Genomic DNA, 12160 nt, shown 5'->3' with positions numbered 1-12160 from the left:
CTCTTAACAATCTCTTGTTAAAGTACGACTTGGTTATTCATCAGCCTGCCCCTGATAAAGAGGGTAATATCGCTCCTACTTTTACTGGGAGGGATACAGCCTCTGTTATCGACTACCTGTTGATTTCGACCCAGATTGTTCCGTTCTGTACGGTCCAGATTATTGTGGACTTTGGTATGAGCGACCATAACGCCCTAACAATGTCTATCCTTATATGGGGCTCAAGAAAGGTTTTCTCCGGTAGGGTTGTAGGTGACATTATCCCATGTAGGCAAAACGGGATACGGATCAAATGGTGTGTAGAAAAATCTGAGAAACTACACCGTATAGCTGTGATAGCTGGTACCAAAGCGATATTCCGTTGCCTCGAAATCGATGCTCCACCTGAAAGTACTATAAATGATTTTGAGGCACTTGGTACTATAATCAAGAAATCCCTTACTAATAACAAGGGCACAACTAAACGGGAAACGCTAGGCTGGTTCGATCAAGCTTGTACTATGGCGCTAAAAGCCCTTAAGAAGGCCCTATCTAATCTCCCTAGAGATAGGGAAGTGGTTAAAACTCTGAGGGCCAAATACAACACCGAATTGAAGCGTAGGAAACAAGAACTCAGAGAACAAGCCTGGGATGACCTGAATAAAGCCGCAGCCCTCCGGGATAGTAAACTGTTCTGGAGTACAATCAATAGTCCATTCCTCCAGAAGGAAGAATTCCCAGTCCTCACTGCCCAAGTAAGTGAAGATAGTTGGGTTTTACATTTTACTGGGATTTTTGACCCAATTAGGGAGATCCAAAATAATACCTGTAATAACCCCATTATACCACCTCAGACATTGGGAATTACCCTCCATGAAGTCGACATGGCAATCAACACCAGCAAAGGGGGGGAAGGCCCCAGGACCGGACGGGGTCCCGATTGACCTCTATAAATACGATCTGGCCCTGCGGAGCCCACTATTGACCCACATTTTTAATGCTGCGGTCGACTACAATACCCCGGTACCGTGGAGTGAATCCATAATCATACCAATCTATAAAAAGGGAGAAAGAGGAGAGGCTAAGAACTACCGCTCTATCTCCCTTCTGGATTCCTCACTTAAAATCATGAGCAGGGTCCTACTGATACGCCTGGAAGAATGGGCCGAAGATAATAACATTCTTGCACCATCCCAACACGGCTTCAGAAAGGGTCTTGGCACAATAGAAGAGTGTAGTAACTTAAATCTCCTAATAGGAAAATACACTAAGGCCAAACTGGGTTCTTTGTTCCTATGTTTTGCGGACCTCTCTAGTGCCTTCGATCTGGTGGATCATACCCTGTTGTGGACAACCTTACTTGACATGGGTGCACCTTCTGCTATTATCCACTTCCTAGCAAGACTTTATTCCAACCTATCAGCCCAGATCCGCTATGGACCAGAAGGGGAATGTACTAGAAAGATTATGCTTAAATCTGGTATCAGGCAGGGCTATGTCCTGGCCCCGTTGCTTTTTTCCCTTTTTATTAATTCAATTGAGCAGGAATTAAAAAATGTCCAAGCAGATGCCCCGCAAGCAGGAGGCCAACCTATCCCGGTGTTGCTTTACGCCGACGATACTGTTCTACTCTCAAGAACCCCAATAGGCCTCCAGAAGCTTATGAACTGTTTTTATGATTTTATACAGGGAAAGAAACTCAAAATTAACAACTCAAAAACATTTATTATGTCATGCGGTAAGAAGGTAAATCATCCTAAACCTTTTTATTTTAAAGAAAACCGTATTGAGGTTGTGGATAATTTCTGTTATCTGGGCATTACCTTTAACAATGGAGGGTCCTGGACCCCAGAGCAAAATAATGTAAAAGCAAGGATGGGGAAGGCTTCCCTAGGTGTTTTCTGTTTTGCCACTAAACTGGGAAGCCGACGGATTCCAGACATGTTAAATATTTACAGACACAGATGTGCTTCAATAGCACTATACGGCTCAGGGGTTTGGGGATATTGGACTTCAAGGGACCTGCAAATATTGGAAAATGTATTCCTAAAACGATTACTTTGCCTTCCACCCTCGGCATCCACCGACCTTACCCACAAAGAACTTGGGCTGGATTACATAGCCGACCTAATTGGATTGAGACCATTAATGGTATGGAGTACTATTTGGACCAAGGACGAAACAAGCTTTACTAAGGAAATTATTAAAGACTGTCTGCATTTGGATAAAGTTTACAAAATCCCTTGGTTAAAGTATGTGATCTCTACCTTCAGTGAACTTTATGATATGGATGTATGTAAAGATCCTGCAAGTGTAATTACTCTATCCAAACAGGAGGTTAAAGGCGAATTTCTGAGGGTTAAATTTAATAAGCGTAAAGTTGAAACAAGAGACTACTCAACCCACGCCTTTTATTTTTCCAATATAGATGAAGGACTTGGGCTACCCATGTACCTTAAAGTCATTAGTAGACGGTCCCATCAATTTGTCCTTTCCAGATTTAGACTTGGTATTGTACATAATCTGGAGGCATTTCCAACGATGAAAAACCATTCTGCCACTCCTTGCCCATGCGACGGATTAACTAAACAAAGTACTTTGCACTTTCTGTTAATTTGTCCCTTGTATAAATCCCTGCGTATCTTTTATCTTAAACCTTTGTTTAAGAAATATTCTGTGTTCACTACAGGAAATGCTATGAAACTATTATTTTCACTTGCTAGCCCAGATCTATGTTTTTTTACTGCCACCTTCATTTTAAAATCTATTACCGCAAGAAAAAGTATGGTTTTCTAGTAACACATTCATCATAACTACTGCTGCTAGTCTATGTTTTACATATTAAGTAATGTTATGATATGATATGTACTTCCCCTGTGTAATATTACATGTGTCATGTTTTAACTTGCATACTTTTATGATGTTTTTACAACAATCGAATAAAGTTTATGAAATGAATGACTTGACAAACTCTCCCAGCTAACCAGAAGTTACTGTTAATGTAGTTACAGGAACACAAGTCTAAATAATGGGAGGACTGTATTCTTAGTTTTTAGATAGTTTTGTATTATCAGGCCCTTTCAGTTCATTACAAGTAAATAATTTAAAAATAAATACCTGAAAACAAAACAAACAGTAATGTACAGCTATATATACATGGGGGGGGTCACTACCTACTTATGCAGCTAGAGTTCTGTAAATCACTTTTCCTGTTAAAGTCCAAGGCAACTTCAGAGCTTGTTATCCTGAATGTTGAGCCAGAACATCCCAATACCCACCTGACCTTCTTCAGGTCTACTCCATGATACTCTAAGCAGTGCATGGTCAAACTCACCACTCTGCCTATACCATTAAAAACACAAAAAGAACAATTGATGGCCAGAATGCTTAATACTGTCAAACACTCTTGGGCGTGGCAAGCACCATGGCTGAGTAGCTGCGCACCGCGCGAGCTCCGCTGGCCTGAGATAATCATGCCAGATATCCTGACCCTCAATGCCAAACATTGCTTCCTACCTCGGTCGGAGACTCCTGGGGACAAATGGTGTGTTGCGAGACCCGGGGATCTGAACGGGTGCTCCGCAAATCCGCACTTCAAGCCGCGGTGGGCTTCATGTCAAGATGGCGCCTTGCCCGGCTTGACCAACTCGCTTCCAGCCGGAGGTGAGGCCTGAGGGCCTAAAGCGGAGACAGGGGAGCGGAGGCTCCCGAAAGAGGTACAGCGGACGCTCCCGGCTGATGGCACACCGTGAGAGACTGGATTGGAAACTGAAGAATGGCGGCTCGAGGGAGGTGGCACCGGTGCGGGCTCTGTAGGATGCTTCAACAGGAGGTGAGAAGTGGAGCCGCCCTGGCCAGGGCTCATTGTCGCGCTACCTAGAGACGACCCAGCGCGCAGAAGGAAGGGACTCTGGTGGTGGTTGGGGTGACGTCTGGGGCGCAGCTCTGGGAGCTACCCTGTGGAGGTTGAGGGAAGGTGGCACCTGTGACTGTATTCGTGGAGGGTCGATGACGCTGAAAATGGGGCCAGCAGAAATAATTTACGCTTCATAGAATTTGCAGAAAATGTTGAAGGGACTAACCGGGACAATTTCTCCTGACCTTTTTGAAGGACACTCTGCCGCAGGCTCAGTTTCCACATGCTTCATTAAAGAAAAGGACCTACCGGATGCCCGCCACTCGACCTCCACCGGGGGCTTCACCCATACCACCGATAGACACTTAATTCTGCGGGATCTGAGGATAAAAGGTGAGGTGAACTTTCAGAATAGCTGAGTGATGGTGTTTCCAGACTACTCACGGGATGTCCAGAAACAACAGCGAACCTTTGACCTTGTGAAGACGAAGCTCCGCACGCTGGGGATCCAGTATATGCTGTTACTCCCCACCAAACTTAAGGTCATCTTCCCGGATTCCACAGTGTGCTTTCAATCTCCGGAGGAGGCCTGGGCATGGATCGAGGAGCGCCCTAGCCGGAGGCGTCAGCTGCCCCCAAACCCAGAGATAACCCGCAAAGAAAGAAGCGACCCCCAGCCGTGAAAAACCGCATAAGAAACTACGAGGACGTACACTGAGGACAAGAAATGAGGTTAAGAGCCAGACTGGGAGGTCCCTGCAGTCCCGGGGACAGAGGTTACAACCCTCGGACACCGATGATGACCCCACTGAAGATCATGGGTAGCGAACTATGCAGCTCTCCAGTGAGAATCTGAACACTGACTACTCCGAGAAAGATGACTCGGCGGATGCTGATTGCGCCCCTCACCCACTCGAAAGCATCCAGCAACTGGAGGCACCAGACCCTGGCCCACTGGTTGATGGACGCATCAGACATGCTCACTTAATACTGGCAAAGAGGGCCCTGCTGTGGGGTCAGATTAGCAAAACAATGAAGGACAGTAGTAAGACCTTGAGGCCACCAGGACTCATTGGGACAGCGGCCTAACAAAGGGAAGTATAGTGTGAACGCTTATTGTATTTCCTTTGCTTTAGTTTTTTGGTAGGGGGAGAGGGGGGGGATACAATGGGGGTGACAGACCTCTTGTAGAATACCTGTGCCAGAGTTGTCACGTTGACGAATTGGGGGATTGTGCGGGTACCTGAAAAGTGTAGGGAGGGGGATGAGCAGTTACTGCATGACCACTGTGAGACGGTTATTGCCCGATATTTTTGTTTGTTCGGTTTTATTTCTTGAATGTGAAACCAGGGCGGGATAGAATGGGAAGGGGTGCTCCTTATGAGCGGGAGAGGGAACGTGTGACTTTACTGAGAGGCCATGATGGCTAAGGAACGCTTCACGGTCCTTACGTGGAATGTCAATGGCTTAGGCAACAAATGAAGCGAGGTCTGATTTCTGCTTATATTAAACGACTTAAGCCGGATATTGTACTCCTGCAAGAGACATCTGATGGGGTCGAGTTGTCCCTTTTTGGCCAGAGGGCACTACATCCTTCTGGGACACACGGGTTTCACTAAAGGCTCAAGAGGGGTTGCGATTCTTGTCAAAAAGTCCCCCCCATTTCATGTTGCCCACAGGTTGATAGACCCAGATGGGACCTATGTGGCGGTGCAGGGCACCTGGAGACAAAAGCAATTTTTCGTGGCAAGTCTATATGCTCCTCGACGATTGCAGCAACGCATGCTAGATAAGCTCACAGGGCTTCTCCTGCAATCTGGGCCTGGTACACACATCTTGGGGGGAGATTTTAATGACGTTATCGAACCAATGATGGCCAGTACACAAACACGATTAGGACAACACAACCCCACAGCAATGGCACAATTCCAACATGCATTGGGGTTGACTGATTTGTGGCTCCGACACCACCTGAGTCTACGGACCTACTCCTATTTCTCAGGGGCACATAGGGTATTCTCAAGGCTGGATTACCTCTTTGCCCCTGCAGGGGAGGTCAGTGGGGTGGATAAAATAGAATATTTGGCCAGGGGCATTTCAAGTCACTCCCCACTCTTGCTGACAAAGGGAAGAAAGGCTGGCTGCCAGTCAACAAACTGTTGACTAAGCTCCTGGGTGCTAAAAGATAAAAAGGTGGCGGATGAATTAAGAGTAGAGTCGGAACTGTACTTTAAAGAGAACAGTGGTTCAGTCCAATCGGCAATTACCCTATGGGAGGCCTACAAGGCGGTACTCCGAGACAGAGCACAGAATATTGTGGCCCATAAAAAAAAGGGAAATCCAATAGCTGGCGACTTTGAAGGTTTTTTTTTTTTTTTAAATAATGTCCAACACTCACCCCAAGGACAGAGATCTGGCCTAAATCCATTGTTTTGTTGCTCACCACACCACCTCAGTTTCAACCTAGCCATATGTAAAACAGTCTTGACCCTGCTTCCCCTGGGAAGAGTCCAGCCTGAACTGCCAAGTCAGGACCTTACCCCCAGCACCAACATCTTAAGTCTTAAAATTAGGATTTTTCTCAGTTTAGTAGTAGTAAAGTTGAGGAACATCCTAATTTTAAGACTTTCGGTATTCACAGAAGGCATTAAGGAGTCCTAAAGTTAGGACTTCTAACTTCTGTGAATACCGAAATGAGTAAGTGCCTTCTGTGAATACCAAAATGATAGTAAGTTTAGGATTTTGTCTTAAGTTAGTTCTGTGAATCTGGCTCACTGTGATGGTGCAATACCTTCAAGCACTTTTGTAAAGACGTACAGGCTTTTGTCAGTCTGAACAGGAAAACCACATACTAATAGTGCTGAGATCCTACAGTGAACTGAGTAGCGCCTGTAGCAGTGGAGGCCTGGAATAAGAAAGTAGTTCTCCTGAATATCAAAGATTGGCAAGCAATCTGTGGTATTCAAGCCCAAAAAGACTATGTTAAGGGACCAGATCTTAAATGTTTCCCACCTAATTAAGATATTCAAAAGGCTGAGGACTAGGATGGGATTTAGGTCTTAATTCTCTCGACGAAGGAAGAAGTTAAGGGAATTTTATTCCACACTGCTCTCTTTTAGAAGGACATCCTCTGTTGCCCTTCCGAGGTCTCCTTTTTTTAGTAAGACGTGGACTTTGCCTCTAGAATCAGGGCTTGTGCCGGACACCGTTCCGTGGAGGATGTCTGGAGAAGAGAATAATAAAGGAAAGGATGTAGCCCCAGCAGATCAGGAGGATGACTCTGCAATCAGTCAGGCATGCCTCCAACTGGTAACAATAGGAGGAACACCTTACCAAAAGATGGTGTCCTGAGAAGGTGGAGTCAGATAGGGTTGGAAGGAGCAGATCTTGCAGTCAGCTATAGGAATTGGATCTGCTTCTGCTGTCCCTTAGATCCACTCCTGCTCTTAAAGGAGTGAAATAATTGCTGGGAGGTTTGGACTAGTTTATATGGACGCTTCTGTCAAGACTGTACAACTCTAGATTAGCTACAGAATTTTCAATGTTGTTAGCAGAACTGCCATGCAGTTGACGATAGGCCTCTGCACAAGCCATAGCTCTATTGTTCTTCAGTGTTCCAGGGAGAAAATCAGCGTTCTATCCGAATTGCAGTTTATCATCAAATGGATTGTCAATAAACCCAGCCTAAACATCTTATGAGAAGGAGGGAGAACAAATCTGAGCACGCTAAGAAACAGTAATGGTGCCCAGAGTCAAAGACAACACTTCAATAGTGGTTTTGATGCATCCAGTCCATCACTCACCAAGCTGATAATCATAAGCATTGGAAACTCAAATAAGGTTGGACATATTGGCCTAGAAGCAGTTGATATCAGATAATATCTTCACCTTTTAACTACTTGGCCAGCGCCAAGGTTGGCTTTGTTGGTTAGTGTGAAAGAATTAATGGGTCATACTTCGTCTCAGACAGCTGAGTCTGCGGAGAGACAACATCAGGAGGCATCGGGGTCAAAGCTGTATCAGTCTCCAAGCTTGCAGGAACATGCTGTCATTAATAAGTGGGCCAAAGGGTGACCGAGCTATCCAGATTAGATCCAGCATACCAAGCTGGACAACCTCAACTTTTGTGGGGTTGGCTGATGGACCCGAAAACTCCAGTCTTGTGTTTAGAGAAGAGTTCTTGCCAGATGACGAGTCAAAAAACGAGGTTGAGACTCAGGAGCAGGGCAGACTCCCCAGTTTGTTTGGAGAAGATCTTTTGAGAGAACATTTCCTGGAGAATGACATAACTTTAGGAGAACTCGGCATCTCTTTGCAGGCCTTAGTCAAAACATTGCTTGGCCTCTTGCTCCCAAAATGACCCTCAGGGTGATGGACGAACAGGCATCAAAGTTGAAGCATTACGTTCCAAACAAAAATAACAATCAAATGTCATGGGGATCTAAAAGGCACATTTTCTATCAGCATCTTACATAAGTTTTGAAGACATGACCTTCTGGGGAGACATTTGACCTAGTAGCTATCGAAGAGCAGAGGACATTTCTCAGGAAACACCAACAATGCTCCAGACTGCATTGATGAGGCGCAGAAAAAAACAGAAACCAGACTTCAGTGTGACAGCTAGTGCACAACATACTCCAGTGAATGCACCCTCAGATGCAGGTGGACCCACGGGAATCAGTTCTTGGGAAAAGGTATAAGGACTATTTTGAAGCCTGGAATGCAGTATACATATGGTGATGAATCTTTGGGAAGATGTATCAATCACAAAATAGTTCCCCCTGCACAATAATGCAAAGTTTAAAGTCAGAAGTGGAAGGAGACAACTCAACCCATCAAAAAACTGAGAGAACAAAATGCTCCTTGGACAGGATAAACAGGAATGGGGAGGAAAGCCACTGGCTCAGAACCAAGGAACTGAGATGAGCAGAGGGCATACACAATGCCACAATGCTGAATACATTTGTATTGGCCAGAATACGTTTGACAACAGGCAACTAGAGCAGTCTGTATATAAGCCCTAAAAAGTATTTCCAACACAGTGAAAAGCCTGGAAGAGAGATTTTGATTTTTCCAATATTAATGGTAGTGCATCTTTTCTGCAGTATCGGATATAGCTTACCTGTCCCTGATAAAGACCAGCGTCTTGCACAGTGCTGTCTGGTTTACTCAGCTGTTCAAAGGTGTTGCTCATGTATTTGTTCCATAGTCTGGTTTCCTTCTCCTTGGGAATATTAAAACGATTTCGCATCTCTTTTTCAATAGTTTCTATTTTGAAAAAATGTAAAACATCTCATTAGTATCAAGTTACAAACCCATCAATGACTACAGTAGTTCCTTTTCAGCAATTATAGGTATTATGTCAATGAGCACTTCATCAATGCACCACCCCATTATATCGTCCTAAACCATTGTCTCTAGAATTATTCATAGTGCTCAGCTAAGCAATTAAGCATTCCTGATATTGTAATGTAAGGCAAATTTGTATAGAGTAGCTGCCACCCCAAGGGTATCCTGGCGCTTAGAATACCAATCAGCCACTGTGTGTATCTAACCAAAATTAAGCATGGTTCTAATCTCTGGGAAACAATCTGGTTTTCAGCTCCTTCCTGAAACTTGACAAGGTGTTCAGTTGTCTAAGCTCTGGAGGCAGAGCGTTCCAAAGTCTTGATGCTGTAGAGCTAAAAGATATGCCACTCATTCAAGCTTTATTGACAAAAGGAACACAAACCAGAATAGTGGAGGAACAACGCAGGCATCTAACAGGAGAATACCATACGAATTTCCTCTGCAGCAACTTTAGCCCTATTTTATGTATTGCCCTATAGACAATGCAAAGTGCCTTAAAGTGGACTCTTTGCGCAATGGGCAGCCAATGTAAATCCTTTAGGGCAAGTGACGCAGAGGCTCTGCGTGGTCGATTTAACGCCAGCTTAGCCGCCATAATCTGTACTCTTTGTAAAAAAAATTATCAGAGAGGTTGGGGCACCCAGAAGAAGTGCATTGCAATAGTCCATTCTGCTTAGAACAGTACTGCACACAACTTGAGATCTAGCTGAAACAGGTAATAACAGGAGAATCTTCCGAAGAGCTCGAAGCAGAGATAGAAAAGTGTTCAGTTTTATTTACTTGAGAATCCAGTTGTAAATTACTGTCTATCATCACTCCTAGGTTGCGCACTGTCTTAGCGGGCAGTGGAGCATTGTTAGCAGAGCCTGGCCAAAAATCTACTGGGAGAGGTCGGAGGATTTTGCCTGCAGTACAGCAGAGAACGTCAGTCTTGACCCCGGTAAATTGTAAAGAGTTTCCTCTCAACCATTCCGCTGTTTTATGCATACAGCTATGGAATTTTTCCAAAGGCACTGCTTTATTGCCCTTAACGGAGAAGACTAGCTGAGTGTCGTCCGCATAATTTATGACATCAATGCCAAAGGATTTTATCAGAACAATAAGTGGGCGAATATAAAGATTAAACAGAATTGGGCTGAGCCTTGTGGGACCCCATGTTTAACATCTCTATTCTGAGAGGTAAATGGCGATAATGTCACTGCCTGCTGCCTATTAGAAAGATAGGACTGCAGCCAGTCCCGAGCCCTGCCCACAACACCCATCTCCTCCAATCTCTTAATCAAATCTGATGATTAACTGTATCGAATGCAGCGGACGTGTCAAGCAGCACTAAAATGGCTATCTGACCACTGTCAGCCCGCATTCTCAGGTCATCCAAGACTACCTCCAGGGCAGTCTCAGTGCCATGTGCAGGGCGAAACCCAAATTGGACTTCGTACAATTGACATGCTAGAGGACAGTTCGGTTGTCGGAGGCTGTGTTAGTTTTAGCTGTGTGTGTGCCCGCGAGTGTTTTTAAATAATCTGTTTTAGTGTGTGTGAATGGACCCTGAAATTGTACTCGGTCTTAAAAATTACGTATTTGCACCTCTATTCTTTGCACACTTACCGGTTACCCGAAGTCGGTGCCAGTTTCGCCTAGTACCTCCCCGGTCCACCGCAGCCATTAGCGGGCTGTTTGCGTGGAAGGAGTTGTGAGTGGCGGATACTCACTTCCTGTGTGCTGTGCTCCTCTGCCATTTTGGGTGAGGAGACTGTCTAGTTCTGCAAAAAACTAGGCGGTAGCCCCAGTGAAAAGGGGCAGATGGTGCGGAAGCGCCGGCGGCGCGCGCGCGCGCCAAAGGCAAGCCCATCTGCGCCCGTCCGTGCCAGATGCCAGACATGCTGTCCCTTTCACCAGAGGTGGGCTATCCTATGCCCAGAACGATCTTTTAGCAATTAGGAATCAGGTGAACAGCTGCAGACGGTCCTGTGGGGACGCTATTGAGGGCCATTTTTGTTGCTTGCGGTGTGGCTTCGATGCTACGCCTACGCCGTCACCACGCAGTCACCCCCTCCTGTCCAGGAAGCATATTAGTATTTTTAATCTCAATTGCCAGTCCTTAGCAAAACACTACGCAGATGTCCAGGATCTATTAGAAGACGCCTCTCAAGACGTCCTCTTCCTTACAGAGACGTGACTCTCTGATGTCATGATTGCCGAGCCAGGCTGGTGCCCCCAGTAGGATATAGCATTCTCACTCTTAACAGGGAGACTAGAGGCAGGGCATCGTGGCCATTTTCAAATCCTGCTACTCCTGCACTTTCGTAAAGCAGGTCATAGCCGGATGCGAATGCGCACACTTTAAGGTTACATTGAGCCCAAATTATACGATGTCAGGGCTCCTCGTATACAAGCCCCCTGGACCGTCCAAAGACTTTAAGGCAGCTCTGGCGGAGACGGTCAGCACTCTGGCGGTTAACGCCGCTAACTTCACCGTCACTGGGGATCAGAACCTTCATCTGGATAATCATGAAGACACTGATGTAGCTAATTTTGTAGCTGCCCTAGTGGCTTGCCAGCTAGCGCAACAGGTTTCAGGTCCGAGGCACATTGCCGGCCATCTGCTGGACCCAGTCTTCACGAATATACCCTCTCTCCCAGTGCACGCACCCATCCCCATGGGCTGGTCAGACCACTACTTGGTCCCTATGACTCTCCAGGGTATAACTACTCCATGGAGTAAGGATTGGACGACCTCCCTCAAAAGCCCATGGCATAAATTGAACTGGGACCAATTTTACGCTGGTCTCTCGATTACTAGCCAGAGTTTGTCGGACGATCCTAATGAGGCACACAGGGTGTTTTCCAACTGGATTAGCCAGCCGTTTGACAGCCTAATTCCTGAGAAATTGTCTACGAACCGCAAATCTAAATCTAGACCATGGTATAAAGGCGAGCTGGCCAATATGCGCAAGGTCTGTAAGAGACTGGAGC

The 12160-nt window shown here is 45.7% G+C and overlaps 1 protein-coding gene across 1 annotated transcript in view; it reads right to left on the bottom strand.

The window, feature by feature from the left end:
• USP4 (ubiquitin specific peptidase 4) overlaps nt 1-12160 on the bottom strand; it is an 824148-nt gene that overhangs the window by 649831 nt on the left and 162157 nt on the right. Inside the window, exon 5 of the mRNA XM_086938769.1 lies at nt 8958-9103. Within this exon, the coding sequence (XP_086794895.1) occupies nt 8958-9103 (146 nt within the window). The remainder of the gene's footprint in view (nt 1-8957; nt 9104-12160) is intronic.

This window comes from Lissotriton vulgaris, chromosome 9 (assembly GCF_964263255.1).
Source record: "Lissotriton vulgaris chromosome 9, aLisVul1.2, whole genome shotgun sequence".
Lineage (NCBI taxonomy): Eukaryota > Metazoa > Chordata > Amphibia > Caudata > Salamandridae > Lissotriton > Lissotriton vulgaris.
The sequence above is the reverse complement of the archived record's forward strand: the minus strand, read 5'-3'. Positions and strand labels throughout refer to the sequence as shown.